Source organism: Cnephaeus nilssonii, assembly GCF_951640355.1.
Source record: "Cnephaeus nilssonii genome assembly, chromosome: 14".
NCBI lineage: Eukaryota > Metazoa > Chordata > Mammalia > Chiroptera > Vespertilionidae > Cnephaeus > Cnephaeus nilssonii.
The window spans coordinates 48,921,983-48,947,726 of NC_137085.1; the positions used below are offsets into that span (position 1 = coordinate 48,921,983).

The following is a 25,744-nucleotide window of genomic DNA, read 5'->3' on the forward strand; positions in this document are numbered from 1 at the left end:
GACAAGATTGAATCATATATGAGTGTTTATTCCAATAATGCCAGCAATATTGAGAAAGCAGCAGGTCATCCTGAATATCCTGCTCTCTGGCATTTCATTTCAAACAAACGCTTCTGTAGGATTAGTGGGTGGGGAAAATCTTCAGTTAGTGAGTTCCCAGGAACTGCCCTCTTTCCTTCTCCTTGTAAAGATTAGCCCTGAATGCTGCCTCCCTTCAGATAGGTTCTATCCTTGATCTGGGCTCTGGGATGCCTTATCTCCCAGGCCTGTTCTTCTTGTAACACATTCTTCAGTTTCCCAGGGTCTGTAAGAAAATCCTTCTTTTTTTTTTTATGGTGAGTAGTTACTAAACAACTATGATTCTGTTTCTATTACATGCCCCTCCTCTATAAAAAAGAAATACACTCTTTTATACTCTGCTCTTAAATGTCTTATTTATCTGGCTCTGTCTTCTTTTCAACTCAGATATTTAACTTTCTGGCTTAAATGTCATATTAGTGTTATTTGTTTATTTAACTTAAGTATCTGTATGTACCTCTCTGGCCAGTTCAGGTTTATATTACCAAAATTATAATTAACTTGTAACTCAGTCAGCAAGCTTTCCTGTTCTTAGATAAAAATATGATTAATAGTGTGCACCTACTCCCTACTAGATTATATAAGACTAGAGGCCCTTTGCACGAAGAATCGTGCAATAGACCTTCCTTCACCTGGCTACTGGCACCAGTTTTCCTTCCGCCTTCTTTCAGGGTGGGGGCTTGGACCACAGCAGCGGCGGCGGCAGCGGCAGCGTGGGGCGGGAGCTGCTGGGCCCCACGCCGCCATCCGCGATTGGGGCGCCGCCACCGCCCAGGTCCCTCAGTGATAGGAGGGACCCGGGCGCCGCCGCTCCGACCCACGAACGCTGAGGGGTGGGACTGGGCGCCGCCGCTCCCACCGCGCCTCCCGCCGGCCCCATTGGTACCCCCTCGGCCCCATTGGTCCCCCCTCAGTGGCGGCCAATCCGGCCGTTGAGAGGCGCGGGGGGCGGGACTCGCAAGTCCCACCCCCCGCGCCTCTCAACGGCTGGATAGGCCACCCCGAGTCCCGCCCCCCAGCCTCCCACCGGACCAATTGTGGGCGTAGCGGAGTGATGGTTATTTGCATATTACCCTTTTATTAGGTTGGATTTTAGTTTATATTATATACATTTTCGCTTATAGCATAAGTACTTTAACTTAGCAGTGTATATTTGATATGTAAAAATAAATCATTATTTCTAAATAATACAAACTTTTATATTGGACTAGATAGATTTCTAATTGAGATAACTTGCATTTTTCTAATGGTGAAAATATAGTAAAATTATGGATGTAGAGTGAACTCTAACTGGAAAGGCATGATAAGCCCATATTCAAGAGGGTCTTAAATATTAGACAGAATAATTTATAATTCAAATTGGACCATAAAAGACATTTGTGCAATGTGGAAAAAAATTTAGAAGAATTAATCTAACAACATGGGGCAAAGAGAATTTTCAATATGTAGCATGCAGTTGACTTTTTAAATGATACTTCTTTTCTTTTCTCTGCTTAGGAAATTGAACTTAGTTCATTAAAGGAGGCTTTGTCTTTTGTGTCATTAATTGATGGATATTATAGATTAACTGCAGATGCACACCATTACCTCTGTAAAGAAGTAGCATCTCCAGTGGTGCTTGAAAATTTACAAAGCAACTGTCATGGCCCAATTTCGTAAGTAAAACAGTTTAAAAGTAAATTTTTGTTGTTGTTGTTAATCTTCACCTGTGGATATTTTCCCATTGATTTTGAGAGAGTAAGAGAGAGAGAGAGTTGCCTAGGTGTGTTACTAGATAGTGATAGATGATTCATGCTTTCATGTAGATTACACTTGGACTTTTCTTTCAAGACATGCAGCTTCAGTAAAACATATAGCAGATTTTAAAAATCAGTAGTCTTTGTTACTTGCAATGGGTCTTCTATTAGACTTTGGATTATATTAAATATAATAATACACATAAATTTTTATATTAGAAATTGCTATGGTAGAAGAGACATAAGTGTTTATGATATATTGTTTGCATAAATGAAGTTTTATGAGGGTATTGCTTTTAAAATACTAAATTTGCAATCAGAAGGCAGAAAATTCAAATGAATGAATTGTTCTTTGTGATTTTGTGTGTCCTCTAATGCCATTGATTTGTTTTTAAAGCAATGTAATTGTCCCTTGAATTGGTTTGAACTTAATATTTTTCCTTACAAGATTATTGATAAACTTATAAAGTAGAAGAGACTTCTAAAATTTTTGAGTTTTAGATTTTACTTTTGATCTTTTAGATGACATCTTGCTATGTTATCATTCACATTACTTCTTTACCTTTAGAATGGATTTTGCCATAAGTAAACTGAAGAAAGCAGGTAATCAGACTGGACTTTATGTACTTCGATGCAGTCCTAAGGAGTTTAATAAATATTTTTTGACTTTTGCTGTTGAGGTTAGTATATCACATTCATTAACAGTAACATCTTTATTTAGTCTCTATAATTTCCCCTTCATGTTTAGGTACCATATGTATTTCCTTTTTAATACTCTGAATTATAGCTCTGGATATAGCTAGCATAATAATATTTAATTTACCTCAGGGGTCCTGCATGTATAATAAATTAGAATTCCTAGGATTAATATAAAAATATAAAATGATTTATAATGTCCTTCTGTCTTTTAATGTAGAATTTATTTTACTGTATTTTTTGGTGTTTGAGTGTCATATTGCATCAATTCTCTTAAAGTCTCTTTTTTCAGAAAAATGCAAATCTTTACCAAAACATATAGAACACAATAAAGCAGAAGTAAACTTTCCTTTTACTAGTAGTGGTTATAATATTTGAGTGAAATAAGGTAATAACAAAGAAACAAACATTGTTGAACTTTTAACTAGTGGTGGGGTTTTTTCCTTTTTAAAAAAATCCTTACTTGAGGATGTTTTTTTTATTGATTTGAGAGAGAGAGAGAGAGAGAGAGAGAGAGAGAGAGAGAGAGAGAGAGACATCAATGAGAGAGAGAAACATTGATTGATTGCCTCCCTTACGCGCCCCACCAGGGATTGAACCTGCAACCTAGGTATGTGCCCTGACTGGGAATCAAACCCGCAACCGTTTGATATAAAATGCTTCAGTCAAATGAGCCACCCAGCCAGGGCTAACCTCTTTTAAGAATAACAATCTACAATGTATGTTTTAAGCATAAAACTACAATGAAACCTCATTTTTAAAAAACATTTTAAAATTATTTAATTATTGATTGATTTTAAAAAGAGAGAAACATCAACTTGTTGTTCCACTTATATATGCATCATTGGTCGATTCTTATATGTGCCCTGACCAGGGATTGAACTTGCAACCTTGGCATATCAGGACAATGCTCTAACCAATGAAACCTCACTCTTAATGCAGCTTATTTGGATGTCATCTAAGATTGTTTACAATCCAAAATTATCTAAAAAGAGTATCACTTATAAGGCAGTTTCATGGTATAAATCTTGAAAAACTTTATATTAGCTTCCAAAATTTATCTTGTTTTTTAAAAATGTAGACAGTAAGGATTTTATTATTCAGTTATTTTAAGTTTTATAAAATACAGTTATCTTATATTTAGCATATGCAGAGTGGATTTATTGTCCATAAAAACAGAAGGTAGGTTACTCTATAACTTTAGCATTGTAAAATGCTCTATCCTAATTTCTCAATATTTTCTCACTGTAATTATAATAGCTCTTTATATTCAATTACCAAATCAAAATGAATATATTGTTATGTATTAGGAAGTGTATGTTACATAGCCCTGTTTGAAGAAGTTTGTCTTTTGGGAAAAAAAGAATACAAAAAATTTACTAAATTGAGCATTGTAATTATTCAGTACTAGAGACCTGATGCACGAAATTCGTGCAAGCGGCTCGGCCCTCGCAGCCCCTCGCAGCCTCGGCTGCCCCTCACAGGCCCTCACAGCCTCTGCTGGCCCTCACAGCCCCGGCTTCTTCTGGAAGGTCATCTGGACAGTTGTCCAGGCGGTCGTCCGGAAGGATGTCCGGATGGTCGTTCTGTTTGGTCTAATAAGCATATTAGCTCTTTATTATATAGGATAGGCATAGACAATAACAGAAAATACAGTGAAGAAATATCTTTTGGAGTAGGAAGGATTTGAGATTGACCTTGAAGTATTTAGTTGAGTTTATACAAATGGTCCTAAATAGGTTGATATGCTTATTAAGAAGCCGCTCAAAAAATAGATGAATGAACAAGCTTGTAATGAACAAGCACATAGGACAGACATTGAAAAACTGAAAAATATTAACATTCCCATATTGGAGACAATTATACAAATACAGTAGTGGCACAGTGGAATGGGTAATGACCTTTGCTTGTGGAATGTGGTGAGAGTTATATGGAGGACCTCACAGGAAGTGGTATTTAGGAACTAAGTTTTAGGAATGAATAAAAGTCCATGGCTCAGAAAGAAAACATGTACATTCATAGGTAGAGAGCATGTACAGTTATCATGAAATAGCATGGCACTTGCTTGGAATTTTTTGAGTCACAATATAGCTAGAACATAGGCTGTATTTTGTAATTGGCAGAAGTTGAGATTGGAGATGGAGGCAGAATCCTGCTCAAGGAACACCTTATACACTAAATTGGTTATAGACTTTATCTTATAAGTGATGGAAAACTGTTAAGGATGGCATTATTATTGTTAATTATCATTGCTTTTTAAAAAATAAACTCTTAAGTCATTTCTTTAGCCTAGACCAGTGGTCAGCAAAATCATTAGTCAAAAGAGCCAAATATTAACAGTACAACGATTGAAATTCCTTTTGAGAGCCGAAAACCGACTTCTGCGCATGGGCCACAAAGTTTCAATTGCACTGTATGTGCGTGCCCGCACGTGGTATTTTGTGGAAGAGCCACATTCAAGGGGCCAAAGAGCCACATGTGGCTCGCGAGCTGCGGTTTGCTGACCACTGGCCTATACAATATAGTTCTTTTTGAAGAATCAAGCACCTCTATTACCCTACACTGGTACCATTCTAGGATTCATGATTCAAATGTTTAAATATTTTGTTGGTTATTTTTGTGAAATACACTTTGTAACAGTAATCACTATGATGTCCATTTTGATTTTCCCTCCCTCTCTTTATAATTAAACTTATATAGCGTGATAATGTCATTGAATATAAGCACTGTTTGATTACAAAAAGTGAGAATGGAGAATTCAACCTCAGTGGGACTAAGAAGAACTTCAATAATCTTAAAGATCTTTTGAATTGCTACCAGATGGAAACTGTTCGCTCAGACAATATAATTTTCCAGTTTACAAAATGCTGTCCTCCAAAGCCAAAAGGTAAAATAATTTTCTAGTTATTTTAAAAATATGGGTCATGACTTGTGTATATATTGAGTGATATCTTTAGTATATTGATTTAAAAGAAAGATGAAAGAAGCAGCTCCATAAACAGATTAATTATTTCTTATTCTTTATAAATATATCCTTAAGTAGGATTGTTCAGTTTGGTTTAGGTTTTCTAGAAGTGACATGACGTTCTATAATTCTAAAATGATATTAAAAATAATAATGCTCCGTATAAATCAGTCATTTATTAATGGAAGTGAAAGACCTCACTACCAAATTCTCATATGTGGTTGTAAGTAAAAGCTTTCATACTCTTAGAATTTTAATTTCTTATATATGTATTTTTTAAATAAATCTTTATTGTTCAGATTATTACAGTTGTTCCTCTTTTCCCCCCCATAGCTCTCCTCCACCCGGTTCCCACCCCACCCCCTGCCTTTACCCCTCCCCACTGTCCTCGTCCTTAGGTGTATGATTTTTGTCCAGTCTCTTCCCGCACCCCCCACACCCACTCCCCCTCAAGAATTGTCAGTCCACTCCCTTTCTATGCCCCTGATTCTATTATATTCACCAGTTTATTCTGTTCATCAGATTTTTTATTCACTTGATTTTTAGGTTCACTTGTTGATAGATATGTATTTGTTGTCACTTTGTTGTTCATAATTTTTATCTTTACCTTTTTCTTCTTCTTCCTCTTCTTAAAGAATACCCTTCAGCATTTCATATAATACTGGTTTGGTGGTGATGAACTCCTTTAGCTTTTTCTTATCTGTGAAGCTCTTTATCTGACCTTCAATTCTGAATGATAGCTTTGCTGGGTAGAGTAATCTTGGTTGTAGGTTCTTGCTATTCATCACTTTGAATATTTCTTGCCACACCCTTCTGGCCTGCATACTTTCTGTTGAGAAATCAGCTGACAATCATATGGGTGCTCCCTTGTAGGTAACTGTTTTTCTCTTGCTGCTTTTAATATTCTCTCTTTGTCTTTTGCCCTTGGCATTTTAATTATGATGTGTCTTGGTGTGGTCCTCTTTGGATTCCTTTTGTTTGGGGTTCTGTGCGCTTCTTGAACTTGTAAGTCTATTTCTTTCACCAGGTAGGGGAAGTTTTCTGTCATTATTTCTTCAAATAGGTTTTCAATATCTTGCTCTCTCTCTTCTTCTGGCACCCATATAATTTGGATGTTGGTACACTTGAAGTTGTCCCAGAGGCTCCTTGCAGTATCTTCATATTTTTGGATTCCTTTTTCTTTTTGCTTTTCCAGTTGGGTGTTTTTTGATTCTTCATATTTCAAATCTTTGACTTGATTCTTGGGATCCTTTAGTCTGCTGTTGGATCTCTGTATATTAATCTTTATTTCAGTCAGTGTATGCTTAATTTCTAGTTGGTCCTTTTTCATATCCTTGAGGGTCTCACTAAATTTCTCGGAGGTTTCTAGAAGATTCTTGAGTAACCTTATAACCGTGGTTTTGAACTCTATCCAGTCATTTGCTTTCCTCCATTTCTTTCATTTGTGACCTGTTTCTTTGTCTCTGCATTTTGGCTGCTTCCCTGTGTTGATAGCATAGCTTTGTGTGCTAGGTGTCCTATAGGGCCCAGTGGCTCAGCCTCTCTAATTACCTGAGGTGGACACTCTTGGTGCACCCCTTTGTGGGCTGTGTGCACAGTCTTGCTGTAGTTAAGCCTTGATTGCTGTTGGTATCACTGGGAGGAATTGACCTCCAGGCCAATTGGCTATGAGGATCAGCTGTGTCTACAATGGGAGAACTTCTGTGCTGGAGACACCCTTATGGGGCAAGACTTGCTTCAGTGGGGCTTTGGCGCTCACTGAGTCTGCCCCCTGAGTGTGTCTCTTAATGGATGTGTAGCGTTGTAATCTGGATGGTCTCACTCTGACCACTGGATACACTGGCTCTTGGATCTCCAAAGAGGTGAAGAGTCAGCCACTGCCTGAGGCCACCCAGCAGGAGCTACAAAGAGATCTGCAGTTTCCTTCTCTTTGTTTGGGGTTTGGAGGTGCCCAGATGAGGCCCAGCTGTGAAGCAATGCAAGCTGCTGTCCAGTCTTGGGCCTTTTTTTTGGAAGCTCTGGGGCTCTCTGACCCAGCTGCAGTTTGTTAGGTTTTAGATTGCAAAAGGCCAGGCCATTCATATGCAAAAGCCTTTGTGCACAGTTTGGGTGGGGTTGTAAATTGGCTGGGGTGGGGTATCAGGGAATCACCAGGGCGGAGCAAACAGCAATGGCTGACCATCAGCCCTGCCCTGAAGAGGCCCTTGGGTCTCTTTGTCCTGCAGCACCATACAGGAACAATGGTCGCTGCAAGCACCTCTGAGAGAAAGCCGCCCTCGTGTTCCGGCCTGATGCCAGAGAGTCCAGTTTCTCTCTGTATGAGTCTGGGTCCCCAGAGTCTCGCCAGGAACTGGAGTTCAGAGCAGTCGGGAGCTTGTATCTCCCTCCCGATTGAAAAAGACAACAGCGTACCCAGTTGCCAGCCCCTTTGGTGCATGCCTCCGTACCTCCACACTTCACTTCTGCACCCCTGAGGTGGACACTTATAATTGTACTTTTTACAGGTGCTTGCAGCGACCATTGTTCCTGTATGGTGCTGCAGGACACAGAGACCTGAGGGCCTCTTCAGGGCAGGGCTGATGGTCAGTCATTGCTGTTTGCTCCACACCTCCTACCGGACTCAATGCACTTTTCTCTTTCCTTCTAGTTGTAGAATTTCCACTCAGCCAGCCTCCCCATGGTTCTGGATGATATCCATTTTGTCTTTTAGTTGTAGTTTTGATGTGGTTGTGCCCGGCAGCAAGTTCAGGTGTTTACCTATGCCGCCATCTTGGTTGTGTCTCTAATTTGTTATACTTTTAAAATAAAAATAGTAAGATTGGAAATCTCGTGAAATAATGATTATTAAAAATTATTAAAATTCCTGAAAATTTATATTAGCTATGGAAGTGAATAATTTTGAATATTTGAAATAACTGGTTAAGGTACATTAAAGTTCAGTGAATAAACTGCTAAAGTAATTTTCTATGGAAAAAAATGAACAGTCAAAGTTATAAAGAATTTCTTATATTTAGAACACATTTTATTTTACCCCTTTGGAGAACTTTATGTCCTCAGCATGTTTTGATTATATATGTTTTTCATTATTTCTTTTACAGATAAATCAAACCTTCTAGTATTTAGAACAAATAGTGTTTCTGATGTACCAACCTCACCAACATTACAGAGACATAATAATGTGAACCAAATGGTGTTTCACAAAATCAGAAATGAAGATTTAATATTTGTAAGTCATTAGATGCTGATTATGGTCTTTCTTGTCCTTTTAAAATAACAAATGTTTCCCACTTACATTCATGTGACATTTGGAAGTATTTTATTATAACCTATATTAAAATTTTTTTGCACTTTAAATATTTTTATTTCTTGTGAAAGTGTAATACCAAACTTGAGTGAGAAATTAATAAAAATATTTTAAGAAGGGAATTGTATTTTTTACAGGATTTTCAAAATTTTTTTTATAAATCTTAAATTAAAAATCTTCTTCTACAAAAGACCTATATCTTAATTCTCAAATTGTAGAGAAAGTAAGGGAAATTTAAGGGATTAAAAAGAAACTGAAAATAAAGTAGTACTTAAGATCTGATGGTTTGGCTATAGAATGATGGGGGTTGGGATTAGTCTCACTAATCAAGGAGATTAAGATCTAAAAGTAGGGCCAAGTCTTAAGGCCTAAAGAAGAGCAAGAGTTAAAAATGGGGCCATGTCTGAATAAAGCCAGGACCTTCAAATAAATACATTCTCAGTAAAACAATATATGGATTGTGAAAAATTCACTCACTAGCAAAAGGGGAAGAGAAGTGTTGTTTTAGGTGGGCTCTTAGGAAAAAATGTCTCTCCTGAGAATTTGTAATCTTAGACTTTTGAGTTTGGGTTACTTTATACCACCCGCCTGATCTAGGCTAATAAATGAATATAAAAAATGATACTCCCCTAGTAAGACCTTGTAGTGCTTGGCCGAAGCAGAAACAAAATCTTTTTGGAAGAACATATTCTTAACCTTGCTCACTCAGAAGTCTTCTGATGAAATGACTCCAATCATGAGCTTTTTTTTTTTTTTTTTTTTAAATCCTCCCGAGGATATTTTTCCATTGATTTTTGGAGAGAGTGGAAAAGAGAGGGAAAGGCAGAAATATCCATGAGAGAGAAACACATCGTTTGGTTGCCTCCTGCATGCATCCTGCCCAGGGCACAGGCAGCGGGGGAGCCTGTAACCGAGGTATGTGCCCCTCATCCCTCACTGGAATCAAACCCAGGACCCTATGCACTGGGCCAAACTGGCTAGGGCCAAGCATGAGCTTTTAATTGAAAAAATTAAAAGGGAAATAGCCCAAGAGTAATCAAGAGTAAGAAGACCAAGAAATCTCTTTTAGAAAGAGGTTATAAAATTAATTTTTAAAGATATAAAAGGCAATGGAAGCATGGGGGGAAAGACACTTTTTAAAAAGAACAAAAATATTTAGAGAAGAAAAATATAGAAATGAAAAATCACACTCATTGATAGTGATACAAAATGAACAGGTTAATAAGCAGATTACCTTTATTTGAAAAGATAATTAGTGAATTGGAAAATATATCTGAAAATTTTTCATGTTGAGCAGAATGAGTAAGAAAATGATCAACTGATGTCCACATTCCATAAAGAGACAGTAGATATAATTATCAAGAATTGTAAAGATATGCATCCTCAGGTAATAATGGGAAGCAGAGAGTCACCAGGTAACCTAATGTAATAAAACTAATAATAGTAGACTTTCAGTTTGAACATAGGCACCCCTGCTTCAGAGTTCAGGGTTTCAACAATTACTCTGGAAGGATGTATAAGAAATACTAATAATAGCTAATTATTGAGCATTTACTATGTGTCATAGACTATACTAAGTGCTTTCATGTATTTATTCACTTATTGCTCATAACAATCTATGGAAAAATAGTTATTCCTATTCCTCCAATGAGGAAAAGACAGCTGCAGCAGAGAGAGATTAAATTGCCTGTTCAGAGGCAAACAACTAGAAAATGGTAGGTAATATGGAACAAAGTCAGATATGCTGCCTCTACAGACCATACTGTACTGCCATTCTACTGCACTATTAGGAAAGGCAACAATAACAACAAAATTTCACATGTAAATAAATGTAGGTAAATACAAATAAATGTAGGTAAATATAGGTGATAATTATAGCCAATCCAGCGGGTTTAAGAACAGATGGAACCAAAATACACTTTACTCATTAATCCTTTTTTTTGTTTTGTTTTCTATTACTGTATAAGGAAGCAGAATATAATAATTCAGAGTCTTAAATCTGGGAGATATTTGCTCATGGATTTTTTTTTTTTACTCTTTGTCATTGAACATATTCCCTAATTTTCACATCTTTATCCATCTTTACTCATTTTTTTCTTTCCTTTCTTTCTTTTAAAGAATGAAAGTCTTGGCCAAGGCACTTTTACAAAAATTTTTAAAGGTGTAAGAAGAGAAGTAGGAGATTATGGTCAACTGCATGAAACAGAAGTTCTTTTAAAAGTTCTGGATAAAGCACATAGAAACTATTCAGAGGTGTGTATGCTCTTTATGTAGTTTATATAGTTTATGATATTTAAAGATGTGGTCTTAATATGCACACAACACATCATGCTTGTAGCTTTTATATCAAGGACCTTTCTGAGGATGCCTTCTAGTGTGGCTATAGAAAATTATAGAATACTAGAGGCCCGATGCACGACATTCGTGCACTGTGGGGGTGGGGGGAGGTTCCTCAGCCTGGCCTGTGCCCTCTCGCAGTCTGGGACCCCTCGGAGGATGTCCGACTGCCGGGTTAGGCCCACTCCCCAGCAGTTGGACATCCCCCGAGGGGTCCTTAGTGATGCTGCAGAGGTGGGAGAGGCTCCTGGCACCCCACCGCTGCGCTCACCAGCTATGAGCCCAGCTTCTGGCTGAGCGGCGATTCCCCTGTGGGAGTGCACTAACCACCAGGGGGCAGCTCCTGCGTTGAGCATCTGCCCCCTGGTGGTCAGTGTGCATCAGAGCGACCAGTCATTTGCCTTTTGGTTGATTTGCTTATTAGGGTTTTATTATATAGGATTTTTATAATAACATTAGAGGCCCAATACATGAAAATTTGTGCACTGGGGGGGGTGGAGTCTCAGCCCCTCTCACAGTCCGGGAGCCCTCAGGGGATGTCCTACTGACGGCTTAGGCCTGCTCCCTAAGCTGCAGTCTGGCCTCCCTCTGCAGGAGGCAACCAGCTAATCAGAGGAAGGTGACACCTCCATCACACCTCTGCTGCTGCCACTGCGGGGCGTCACAGCTGCCTGAGCCTCGGCCGTCCCCTCGTTGCCTGAGGCTTGGGCCCTTGCAGCAGCTGCTGCCATCCGAGGCCTGCCTGAGCCTCGGGCCAGCCCTGGCGGTGGTAGCCGCCATCCATGGTTTGCCTGAGCCTCGGGCAGCTACTGTGGCTTTGTCCAGAAGACATCTGCTCTAATTAGCATATTATCCTTTTATTAGTATAGATTTTAAAACTAATTACTTTGGGCATTGTGTTAAGGGTATCATTACATCTCTGTATATACTAAGGCAGTGGTTTTCAGACTTGGTTCCCAGAGCTTTTTGGGTTCCACAGATTTCTTTCATAATTTAATCTACTTAAAAATAAAGTGAGAGAGAGTTTAGCTTTGGTCCGTGTGGCTCAGTTGGTTGGACATTGTCCTGTGCACCGAAGGGTTGCTGATTTGGTTCCTGGTTGGGGCACATACCACTTTTGCGGGCTTGATCCCCAGTGGAGGGTGTGCAGGAGACTGATTGAAGCTTTGCTCTCATATTGATGTTTCTTTCTCTCTTTTCTTCTCCATCTAAAAATCAATTTTTAAAAAAAGTTTGTACTAAGAAACATTCTAGTTGAAATACGGATTACAGAGTTATAAGCCCACAGAAACTCAGCTGCCATTTGCCTGAGTTCTTAGCATAGCAAGACATCACCAAACATTTGTGATGCTTAAAATATCCTAAAGGATGTTAGTAAGAAGAGGATGTGAAACATATAAGTCAAAGAGTTGTTCTAATCCAGAACACCGCAGTGTTGGTGAATGTGATTCTCAACAGCAATAGCCAGAAGTTCTAGTCCAAGTTTAGTTGAGTTAGAGTGATGTTCATACCATGCTAACCTCTCAACATAATTGTCATGATATTTTATATGCAGAGATAATTTTTTTATTTTAAATTTAAATCATTTTAAATTTGCAATTACAGTTGCCATACATTATATTAGTTCTAGGTGTACTCTCCAATTCCTTACTAAGTGTTATTTGAAGCTCCCATCCATTTACTTCAATCTCATATCACTATCTCTGGTGTCTACTTCTGTTTGAACCTCTGTCTTCTACTCTAGGTGTCATTAGTCTAGGCCTGTTTATCTTCCATCATTCATGCTGCCTTGTGTCACTATTGCTCTTTTTCATTGCTATCTTCTATTCCAGCCGTATTGAGGGGTTTCTTCAGGGTGAACTCTAGTATTAAGATTGATGGCATTGCAAGACCATATAAGGGGACCAAAGCACTTGGTAGCCTTACGTATGTAGTTCTGCAGAGAAGAGGAGAAAGTGCATTTCTCTACGCCAAAGAATATCTTTCTGAACTGTGAATACTTATAGGCACAAACAATAATTATTTTGCATTTTTTTGTGTGGTTTTTTTTTTCCTTAGTCTTTCTTTGAAGCAGCAAGCATGATGAGCCAGCTTTCTCACAAGCATCTGGTTTTAAATTATGGAGTATGTGTCTGTGGAGAGGAGAGTAAGTAAATCTCTGCTTCTTTATGTTAATGTTATGCCTTTCTCAGTACATCCATTTTTTTTATATAGAAAATTCATTTTCAGGATCATAGTTATGTATCAGTATAAACCATAGTTAAATATTAAATATTATTGAAACCAAAACATTGTAGAACTGTTCAATTAGGCCTTCTAAAAAAGGAAACTAATGAATGGAATTAAAATGCAGAAAAGTGTTAATTTGGCTTATGTTAAACAGTAGAGTATTATAATAAACAATGTTTACTAATCTTTTATCATAATATACATGGTTGGCAAAAGTAGATTTACAGTTGTGAGTGCTCTAAATGAAGTTTATTCTTTCTTGTATATTATTTGTTAATTATTGTATTATTTTTCCATATGAACAACTGTAAACTTAGTTTTGCCCAACCCTGTAGATTATGGCTGATTTAACATAATAATGGAATAACTGGACATTTCTGTACCATTTATTTGGAATTATAAAGATAAAGCATATAAATTATAGATCGATTTTTAAAAAATAGTTCATTGATTTTTAGAGAGAGGTTAAGGGAGAGAGAGGGAGAAACATCTATGTGAGAGCGCAACATCGATCAGCTACCTCCTGCACATGCCCTGCTGGGGATCGAGCCTGAAACTTGGGCATGAACCCTGACTGGGAATTGAACCGGCAACCTTTCAGTGTACAGCACGATGCCCAACCAACTGAGCCACACTGGCCAGGCCTAGACTGATTTTGAATGAAACTGACCGAAATGATTAGATGTTGATATTAGATATATTCTATGTCTAAATTTAGACTGTTCATAAAAACTCACAAGGTTTACATTCAGAAACTTTCTATGTAATTCCCATTTTCGATTAGTAATGTGGATTAGATATGCATCCACACTCATGTAACATTGCTTCATATATTTGAAAATTGATAATATTTTCAAAGGCAATAGCTTTCAAATCTGTTTTCTGGAAGTTCCTCGGGTATTTCAGAGGAGTTAATAAAATGACTATAAATCTAAGTGCAATAGTGGAGAATTCTACCCACTTACCACCAACTAGATTGGTTCTGTATTTATCTCTCTTATTTATTGAAGTTTCTCATAATTTTTCACTTGGGGAGGATATACTTAGAGCATATAATTCCAATTCTTACACTTGCTTTTATATTTAGTTCATTGTTTCTGTGATGTACTCTTCTCATTTAAAAAAAATCTAAAATTAAGAAACTGTGATATAATTGATGGCATGTCAACTTAATGGTTTTTTTTTCCTTATATAACATAAAATAAGGGGACATATGATAATATGTGGTATCTATGAAAAATAGTAAGTCTTAAATGTCACATAAAAAAGGTTTATTAAGCTCTTGTTCATTGCAACATTGCAGCTACTAGATCTTTTTCTGGATATTTTCCCTGACAAGTTTACCTGTAGTCATTTTTCTAAAATTAAATTTATTGGGATAACACTGGTCAATTTTTAAATATTGGTATGTGGATTGTTCTCCAAATTAACTATGGGCAGCAAAACTTTAATTTGTTTCTGTTACTCAGCAAGGTCCAAAGGCAACTTTTGTCAATAACAGTTATTACATACCAAATGAAAACTAAGTCATTTTAATATTAAATCAAGCAGCATTACAATTTGAGATTAGATCTACAGTATGCTTTTTAGAGCAAATATATGAAATATAGGCATGTATGAAGTTTAGCCACTTAATAACTTACCGGGCCATGAGCTAACATGGATAACAATGTGAAGTCTATGAGAATTTCTTCAAAAATATATATCATTATGCCATGTTAACAATTTTTTTACTTGAATTTTTGTGGGTTTTATTTTGTATCTTAATTTTCCATTATTTAATTTTGAAAACAACACTATGCTTGATAAAAACAAAATATCAATAAGTTCAAATTTGAAATCAAGAACTTAAGCTTACTCTATTACAAATTATTACTAGTAGAATGTAAATAATCTCTAAACCCAGTTAATTATTAAATAACCTGCGTTTATGTAGAAACTGTCTTGGCTTTAGGAACTAAGTCAATACTAACAGGGTTGGTAATTTTTACTGTTTCATAATGGCAGTTAGCACTTTTTTTAAGAGCAAATACTTGCTTGTCTGGAAAAATATATCTTAATAGTATTTTTAAAAAATAGTTTTAAAGATAAAGCAATGCAAAACAATTTTTTTACAGCATAAATTAAAGAATGGATGCAGTTCAAACTCAAATGATCCTTTATACTTCCAATAGAATAGACATTATTATTAATTTTTGTGTGTGGAAGAAGAATTCAGGAAGTTTTGAGTGTCTAAATAGTTTTGTGGAAGAAAAATTAATAATGTGAGACATTTTTATTTGTTTTTAAAAAGCAGCCATAATTCAGTGATGACACATAGAGGTGTGCTGAAGTAATATTTTATATGTGTGGGGGTGTGTAAAATGTATATAATTATAAAATGTTTATGTGCATATATAATGCATGTATTGTGTACATATAATATATTTTACTGTATATTATTTATTACTATGTGTAATGCATATTATGTATAATATTTTACATATAAAAAATTTAGATTCCTACCTCTTGCTGTTGTGAATAAACTAACCCCCCCCCCCGAATGCTGTGTAGCTGATTAGCTTTTTAAATTAGTGGATTGTATGTAGTTTAATCTCTTTTCCTATAATACCCACAGGTAACTATAATATATTTATACAAGTTTCAAATTATATATATTTTGTATTGTATGTGTACTTGAGCCTTATCATTATTATATTTTAATGCAGATATTCTGGTTCAGGAGTTTGTGAAATTTGGATCACTAGATACATATTTGAAAAAGAATAAAAATTCTATAAATATATTATGGAAACTTGAAGTGGCTAAACAATTGGCATGGGCCATGCATTTTCTAGTAAGTAATTAGTATATTCTTTAAAAAAACCCATCACCCAAGGATATATTTTATTGGTTTTAGAGAGAGAGAGGAAGAGAGAAAAACATCGATGTAAGAGAAAACATTGATTGGCTGCCTCCCATACATGCCTGACTGAGGCTCGAACCTGCAACCTTTTGGTGTATGGGATGACGCTCCAACCAACTGAGCCACCCAGCCAGGGTAGTATATTCTTCATCAGGAATTTATTTTATTTAGTGAAGCAATGTAGAAATAAATCTGTAAATGGATGCTGAGTTATTTAAAATAATCTGTTTGTTTTATGAAAGGTATTATTTTAGGCATATATTTATTTATGTAAAGTCACTTTTAATGTAAATAGTTCTGTCGTTTCACCAATCTCTTAGAATTGATGACACACAATCTAAGGCTTATGTCACTTGTGTTTAAAGAATTTAACAAAAAATTATGCAGAAATGTGCTAACTCTGGATAGCAGAAAACTCCTTAGAATATACCTTGTTGTAATGTTTGTGGGCATTTAGAAATTATGTCCAATAAGAAAGCAATATTTCTGGAGAAGCAGAATACCAGAGGGCCAGCTAGGGATCAGACCCCTCAGAGCACACCTATATTCTGCTGCTGAAAATAAAGAGTATTTCTCTCAGCTACTGCCTAAAAATAGGTACTACTTAAAATCTCAACTTTAGAAAGTGAAGTGGCATTGGGTAGTTTTAATGTATTTCTTTTATTCTGGGCATAGATTATTGTGTCATTTAAAATTTAAAACAGGAAGCACAGTGTTGTCATAAAATTTCCTTTTATTATCTTAAAGCATACCTCCAAATTAATGTTTATTAATTAATAGTCTTATTTTTTTTAAATCCATTTGGGGCTTAAGACATATTAAATGTTCATATATTTGTGGATTGGTATTTGAATGTATTTATATTTTACTCTAATAGGAAGAAAAAAACCTTATTCATGGGAATGTGTGTGCCAAAAACATTCTACTTATTAGAGAAGAAGACAGGAAGACAGGAAATCCTCCTTTCATCAAACTTAGTGATCCTGGCATTAGTGTTACAGTTTTGCCAAAGGACAGTAAGTTCTATAGGGATTATATATTTTATAATTTTATTAAGCTTTACTTGGAGGGTTGCATAAACAACATGTTAATTTTTCTTAAACCATTTTATTGGCATGTCCTTGATTGATAATAAAATGTATCTACCATTTTTAGCAATCTATATTAAAGACTCTGTCCATTTGTCCTTATAAGCATGTTACTCGGTTTTAGTGCTAATTCAATGCCAGCAGGAATCCCCATTTGGGGTATGGTGAAAAAGGAAATTTTATTATTGCAAAACAGCTTAATTGTGATATAGCACTGCTGTGAATACAGCAAGGCTGTGAGGCAACTCTGGGGCCAGGACCCTCTCTGGCTAGACAGCTCTGCTCTGCTCCTTGAGGGTCTGCTCTGCTCTGTGCCAGTCTGCTTGGCACTGTGCTAGTCTGCTGTGCCGTGCTTCGGTCTGCTCTGTTCTGTGCAAGTCTGCTCTGGCCTGCACTGGTCTGCTCTATGGTCTCTGCTGAGAAGCCAGGGAAATGCAGTTCTCAGTATTTGGAGGAAATAGAAAGTGCCTTCTAGAGCCAGAGGGGAGCTGGCTTATATAGACAGAAGTTCCAGATCCTGGTCCTTGATTGGTCTTTCCTGATGCAAATGAATACTCCAAATCTACACAGTTTGATTGGTCCAAAAAGCACTGTCCTTAATACTTCCTTATTGGTCAGAATAGAGCCCTCTGATTGGTTGCAGCTGCACAGCTCCAGTTGGATGGGGAAAATTTTAGTCTTGTTGGTTGAAATACGATTTTAGGAACTCCTTTATAAGGACTAACTCAAATGGCAGAAACACATCGCAGCAAGCAGTTCAGTGCAGAGGCTAGTAGTATAGTGTAGACTTCTTTCTAAAGTGCAGTTTGCATGAGAGGCCCTTGTACAGAAATGGCTGCTAGGCCCTGGGGTTTTTTTGTTGTTGTTTTTGTTTTTAAATTTGAGCCCAGTTAGCTATCAGGAGCCCTTCTTTGTAGGCATCTTCTTTCTCAGGGTTCACAGGACTATAAGATAACATTTTAAAAAATACTTTATTGTTGAAAGTATTACAGATTTTCCCCTTTTTCCCCCACTGACCCCTTCTAGCCCTCACCCAACCCCACCCCTGCCTTCCCTTTGTGATTCGACAGTCTGTTCTATACTTCTATACCTCTGGATCTATTTTGTTCATCATTTTATTTTGTTCTTTAGATTCCACATATGAGTGAGATTATGTGATACTTGTCTTTCTCTGACTTAATTATTTTGCTTAGCTTAATACTCTCCAGGTATAAAATGTCCATACTACCCAAAGCAATTTATAGATTTAATGCAATCTCTTTTAAAATACCAATAGCATATTACACAGATCTAGAAAAAATACTCCAAAAATTTATGTGGAGCCAAAAAGACGCTGAATAACCACAGCCATCTTCAGAAAGAAGAACAAAGCTGGAGGGATCACAGTACCAGATATCAAGTTATACTACAAAGCCCCTGTTCTCAGAACTGCCTGGTACTGGCACTAGAACAGGCCTATAGATCAATGGAACACCACAGAGACCCCCACAAATCAACCCAAGTCATTACTTTTAATATTTGACAAAGGAAGCAAGAGCACACAATGGAGTCAAGACAGTCTCTTCAATAAATGGTATTGAGAAAATTGGACAGGTACATGCAAAAAAAATGAAACTACACCACCAGCTTACACCATACACAAGAATAAACTCAAGCCCTAGCCTGTTTGGTTCAGTGGATAGAGCATCGACCTTCGGACTAAAGGGTCCCAGGTTCAATTCTGGTCAAGGGCACATGCCTGGGTTGTGGGCTTGATCCGCAGTAGGGGGCGTGCAGGAGGCAACTGATCAATGATTCTCATCATTGATGTTTCTATTCTCTCTCCCTCTCACTTCCTCTCTGAAATCAATAAAAATATATTTTTAAAAAATAGTTAACTCAAAATGGATAAAAGACTTTAAGTTGTGAGACCATAAAAATCCTAGAAGAAACCCACAGGCAGCAAAATTTCAGACATCCCTCCTAGCAATATGTTTGCTGATACATCTCCTAGGGCAGTGGTCGGCAAACTGCGGCCCACAAGCCACATGCGGCTCTCGAGCCTCGGTTTGCCGCTCTGTTGACTAATGAGTTTGCCGACCACTGTCCTAGGGCAAGGGAAACAAAAGAGAAAATAAACAAATGGGACTATATAAAAATAAAAAGCTTTTACACAGCAAAAGAAACAATCAACAAAATGAAAAGGGTGTTCACTATATGGAAGAATGTATTTGCGAATGATACATCAGATAAAGATAATTATTTTGTTGTTGTTGTTAATCCTCACCCAGGATATTTTTCCATTAACTTTTAGAGAGAGTGGAAGGGAGGGAGACAGAGATAAACATCAATGTGAGAGAGACACATTGATTGGTTGCCTCTCGAATGTGCCCCAACTGGGCCAGGGATTGAGCCTGCAACCTAAATATGTACCCTTGACTGGAATCAAACCTGTGACCCTTCAGTCCCTGGGCCAATGCTCTATCCACTGAGCCAAACCGACTAGGGCTGATAAAGATAATTTTTAAAAAGTGTTAATCCCTAATTATGTATGAAAGGTCAGATTTTATTCATTTTTATTTATTTTTACATTTATTTATTTAGAGACTATGATAATATGTGAAAATCTTAGCTATATTTCTGAATATTTCCTTAGAGTAGATCACTACAGTGCAATTATTAGATCAAGGGATGGGAACATTTTTAAGGCTCTCAATACCTTAAGTCATCAGGGAGCTCTCTGAAAAAGTGGTACTCAGTGACCTCAGAGGGCTTTCAAGCATTGGAGAGCTCTTAACTTAATATATTAAAATCACACCTCATTGTTTTGCTTTGTTGTTCTATGAGTATTCATGACACTAAAGAATTTTTCATAAATTTATTGTATATTTCTAATTGTTTCATTTATTTTAATTTTTAAAATATATTTTTATTTCAGAAGGGAGGCAGAGGGAGAGAGAGATAGAAACATCAATGATGAGAGAGAACTATTGATCGGCTGCCTTCTGCACACCCCACAGTGGGGTTCGAGCCTGCAACCCAATCATATACCCTGACTGGGAATCAAACCATGACCTCTTGGTTCATAGGTCAATGCTCAACCACTTAGCCACACCAGCGGGCATGTATTTGTTTTTTACTGCACTCTTTCTTCACATCTTTTGTTCATTTTTCTCTGTGGGTCTTAGTGAACTTTTTTTGATCTGTGTGTATTCTTCATGAAACAATTTGGTTAACCTTTCTCATTTTGGTTGAATTCTTTACAATCCTGATTTACCTTTTAATTTTTTAACCTTAAAATTGTTTAAATATGAAATTTTATTGATAGTTTTTTATAATTTCTTCCATTGCTTTTATACTTTGAAAATTCTTTCCAATCCACAGGTCAAATATTTACCTAAATGTTTTTTCTAAATATCTTGTTTTTTGTTTACATGTTCTGCTCTTTGAACTGGAGTTTATTTTGATGTTGTGCAATGTATCTAAATTGGCATTTTTTGGAGTACTTAGCCAGTTTTACCCTCTGTCTCTTTGGTATTAATTAATGAGTCCTTCCTTTGTCATCTGCTGCATTCCTCTAAATACTGGGATGTGCTTTAGATGTGTACTTCTCATACCTTTGTCAAATGACGTTTGTTTTCTTTACTATTTTATACACAATTTTTAAACACCAGTTTTAATTCCTAATTATGTATGGAAGTGCAGATTTTATCCATTTTTGAAGTGAAATGTTCTATCATTTTTTGAGCCACAAGTAAATTTTCTAAATTTTTCTTTCCTTAGTCACTAAATAAAAATTTGAGAAGATATGTTTATGTAGTTTGAGTTCTTATTTAGTTTAATTCAGCTAATCCTGACTTTTAAAAGCTTGTTTAAAAACGCACACACACACACACACACCAAAAAACCTTTCTTTTATGTTTATAACCTACTTAACACATTTAGTTAAAATGGAAATTTCAGTCTAATAGTTGAGAGGAGTTATTTTGGTCCAAATAATGTAACTGTATTTCATTATCTTACCTAATTTCTCCAATTGAATGTTCTAAGTTTAGAATCAAAGTTGACCAACTTTTGTGCATTGATTTATGATATCCTGAACCAATAGTACTTAAACTTGATGGCTTATCTAACAGTGAAGAGCAATTATAAGGCAGAAAATGTTATAGAATCTTAGACCTGGTACTCAGTGAAATTTTACCCTCTGGAATGGGAGGTGAAGAAAGAGAAAATGTGTTCATATGGTGAAGGAGGAAGGCACATGTACTCTTTGAATATACCAAAAAAGGCAACAGATTATCCTTCATTTTTATCTATATCTATCTATCTATCTATCTATCTATCTATCTGTCTGTCTGTCTGTCTGTCTGTCTGTCTGTCTATCCATCCCTCTATCTATATCTATCTATCCCAGAATACCAGAAGGTGAAGTTAAAGTGCTCTTTTCTGAATACTGTTTTTTGAGGATATTTCATGATCTGAACAGAACCCACATATATTGATTCTGTACCTGTATATCTTGGTAAAATTTAGTCATTCATCTGCCTATTGGTCCTTATTTTTTCATCCACAAAATAGAACTACCACTGCTATTTAAAACAGATTAGAATGATGCTCACTTTACCTTTACTACTTAAACGTTGTAAAAAAACACAAAAAATATCAAGAGACAATTTTAAGATAAATTGTATGGGAAAAATGTTTTTTTGAATGCAAAATTAGTAGGAATGTGTAGAGAGACACTATGACAATGCATCAATTTTCAACCTTTTTTGTCTTATGGCACACAAACTAAGTACTAAAATTCTGTGGCACACCAAAAAATATTTTTTTTGCTGATCTTACAAAAAAAAAGTATAACTTTGATGCATTCACACTGGATGTCTATTGTTGTGTTGGCTGTTGTAATTTTTTATTTGACAGTTTAAGGAAAAGAGGTCATTGCCCCTGACTAAGTAGTCAGGTATTACATGTTTTAAAAATTCTTGTGGCACATGGGCTTAAAATTGGTGATTTAATGGAAAAAAGTTTAGTTGATCCAGGATTTATTGTACAGGATTCTAATTCTCTTAGTGCTAATAACAAATTTTGTGATTTTGGGCAAATTATTCAGTCTTTATGGATCTCAGTGTTGTCTTTGTTAAAAATGAGATCTTAAATTAGATGATTATTCAAATCAGTTTGAAAATTATTTGCATATAAAAGAATTACTTACTTGTGAGAACTATTTAACCATATTATGTTCCTATCACTTAAAAGTTCTTCAGGAGAGAATACCATGGGTACCACCTGAATGTATTGAAAATCCTAAAAACTTAAACTTGGCAACAGACAAATGGAGTTTTGGTACCACTTTGTGGGAAATCTGCAGTGGAGGAGATAAGCCTCTGAGTGCTTTGGATTCTCAAAGAGTAAGTTTATATAGACTGTGGGGTTGGATTAATTTTGTGATCCTTGATGATTCTCTTTCACATGATTTTATATTTTTTAGCCCATCTAATGTTAAAAAGAAGGGGTTGATAAGGTATTACACAATTCTCAACGTGTGGTTCTTTAATTATAGAAGCTACAGTTTTATGAAGATAGACACCAGCTTCCTGCACCAAAGTGGACAGAATTAGCAAATCTTATTAATAATTGTATGGATTATGAACCAGATTTTAGACCTTCTTTCAGAGCCATCATACGAGATCTTAATAGTTTGTTTACTCCAGGTATGTATTGATGGAACAATCTTAATGATTCTCCAGCTATCTTTCTATTTTGGTTGTATTTAACAAATCTTTACTAATTTTGTAACCCTCCCAAATAAGTTCTTTGATGTCTTTTAGAATCTCATATGGCCATATGACTTTCCTACTTTACACATATTCTAGACTCCTTAATTGAGCAATTTTTACATTAAAAAAAAGACTTTTTCTCCTTCACTTACCCAGTTTTAGTCTGCCACTTGATGAGTAGTATATTATAAAAGTTTGTCTTATTTGAGTTTTTAAAAAACCATTATTTGTTTTTAAAAACTAGTTTTCGTACATTTTATAATTCATTTCCTAAACATGGAGTAGATTTGTTTTTGTCCACTCCTTTAAAATATGTAGCTAAATATGCATGTGTCTGACCTACAGGTATTTCCTTTTCCAGTATTACTCACTAATATCACAACAAGATCAGAATATATTCTTTACAAATATAAAGACTGCCTATTTTATAAAGTAATTATCATTTGTAAAAATCTTTCTTGAAAGCCTGTCAGATTGTGGGTAATAAGTAAAGGCTCCATTAATATAATCTAAACTATTAACATTAACCTGTGTTTAGTATTTCTAACTCATTCTAATTATTTTGGTCAGCTTGAATACATATTAACCCAGAGAATTTATTTGCCAGCTTATGGTATAATATTCTGTATTTCTGCAGATTATGAATTATTAACAGAGAATGACATGTTACCAAATATGAGGATAGGTGCCCTAGGGTTTTCTGGTGCTTTTGAAGACCGAGACCCTACTCAGTTTGAAGAGAGACACTTGAAATTTCTGCAGCAACTTGGCAAGGTAAGATGAAAGAAGTTTTTTAAATAGTTAGATTATAACCATAGAACATTTTATTTAGGAATAAAAGGCTTTAAAGATTCTCTAAAGTTCACATTTCATAAAACTTTTAAGGAGTATTTGTAGAAAAAATTTAGTTGTCAGATGTTGGAGAAGTGCTGTGTTAAACAACTGTCTTTAAAAAGAACTTTTCAGAATCTTTAACATGTAATATGCATTGAACATCTTCAAAAATTAGGTAACATTTCCCCAATTGATTTGGCCATGGGACTATTTCTTGGTAGAGGGTGCTTTATTTATTAAATAGAGAAAGGGACAATTAAGCCTTTCTTCTTCTTTTAAATCCTCAACTGAGGATATGTTTATTGATTTTAGAGAAAGGAAGAGAGAGAGAGAAATATTGATGTGAGAGACAAACATCTATTGGTTGCCTCTCATACGCACCATAACAATGAACGTGCAACCTAGGTATGTGTACTGACTGGGAATTGGACCTGTAACCTTTTGATGTACAGGATGCTCCAACCAACTGAGCCACACCAACCAGGGCTAAATTAAGCCTTTCTACTCACTTCCTTTTTTAGTCATCGGAGGAAGAAATAATCTGATTGTTCAGAGTCTAGATGTTGACTGGACTGTGTTCACTTACAAGGCCTCTCACAACATGGCAGCTGAGGGCAGACACCCAATGTGGAAACCATGGTCTTTTTATAACCTAATCTCAGTACTGACATCTCATCACTGCTGTGTGACCTGTGTAATTAGAGATTTAACTTTGAGCTTATATGTGGTCAAAGTTTTTTTTAAAAATTGACTTCAAAAATATAACTGAAAATAGTCGATTCGAAACTTTAGCTCAACACTATGTTGTTCTGTTCTTTAAGAATGCAATAATATCCAAAATATATTACTTTGATTAATACCCAAAATTTAATTGTAAATGTTATATATCAACTCTGTATAGATAATAAATCTTAAATAAAAAGAGAAGAGGTTTCTTTAATGACTCACCCTAAAAAAAAAAAGTGGGAACATCCCCATAGGCTAAAAATTTACTTTCTTGAGCAAATAATACAGACTGTGTACTAATCTGCTCAGGCTGACATAATAAAATACCATAGACTTAGTGGCTTTACCATCAAATATTTATTTCTGATAGTTCCAGAGGCTGGAAAGTCTGAAATCAAGGTTCTGACAGGGTTTGGTTGCTGGTGAGGGCTCTCTTACTGGTACTCATTTGGCCACCTTGTTGACAGAGAGCTTTAGTGTCTCTTCCTCTTCTTTTTTTTTTTGTTAATCCTCACCTGAGATTTTTTCCATTGATTTTTAGAGAGAGTGAAAAGGAATGAGGGAGGAGGAGAAAGAGAGACAAACATCGATGTGAGAGATACATCGACTGGTTGCCTCCCGTACGTGCCCTCATTGGGGCTGGGGATCGAACCTGCAACCCAGGTATGTGGCGTTGACCAGGAATTGAACCCTCTCCCCTTTGGTGCTTGGGCCGACACTCTAAGCACTGAGCCACACTGGTCAGGGCTCTTCTTCTTATAAAGGCACCAGCTCTATCAGATTAAGGCCTCACCCTTATGACCCTATTTATCCTTTATCGTCTCTTCACAGGCCCAGTCTCCCAATACATTCATTAGGGGGTTAGGGCTTTATCATATGAATTTTGGGGAGACATACACATTCAGTCCATAATAGGCCCTTACTCCATCCAGCTCACTGACAGTGAGTGATACCAAAGGGTGTATTGTGAAAAAGCTAAGTTCTTCCTGGAAGTTAGTGATAGATAGCATGTCCCTTGGATTGTCTTAATAATTAATATTCAGGATTTGTGTCTAAAAGCTTTTTGGAAGTTGTTTATATTTCAGCT

At 36.2% G+C, this 25,744-nt stretch overlaps 1 protein-coding gene across 3 annotated transcripts in view; it reads left to right on the plus strand.

The window, feature by feature from the left end:
• JAK2 (Janus kinase 2) overlaps window positions 1–25,744 on the plus strand; it is a 104,130-nt gene that overhangs the window by 69,507 nt on the left and 8,879 nt on the right. For all 3 annotated transcript variants that reach the window (XM_079791143.1, XM_079791144.1, XM_079791145.1), the window contains 11 exons: window positions 1,576–1,733; window positions 2,383–2,494; window positions 5,211–5,397; window positions 8,574–8,701; window positions 10,898–11,032; window positions 13,175–13,262; window positions 16,054–16,181; window positions 17,128–17,266; window positions 22,577–22,728; window positions 22,881–23,031; window positions 23,735–23,871. In XM_079791143.1, the coding sequence (XP_079647269.1) occupies window positions 1,576–1,733; window positions 2,383–2,494; window positions 5,211–5,397; window positions 8,574–8,701; window positions 10,898–11,032; window positions 13,175–13,262; window positions 16,054–16,181; window positions 17,128–17,266; window positions 22,577–22,728; window positions 22,881–23,031; window positions 23,735–23,871 (1,515 nt within the window). The remainder of the gene's footprint in view (window positions 1–1,575; window positions 1,734–2,382; window positions 2,495–5,210; window positions 5,398–8,573; window positions 8,702–10,897; window positions 11,033–13,174; window positions 13,263–16,053; window positions 16,182–17,127; window positions 17,267–22,576; window positions 22,729–22,880; window positions 23,032–23,734; window positions 23,872–25,744) is intronic.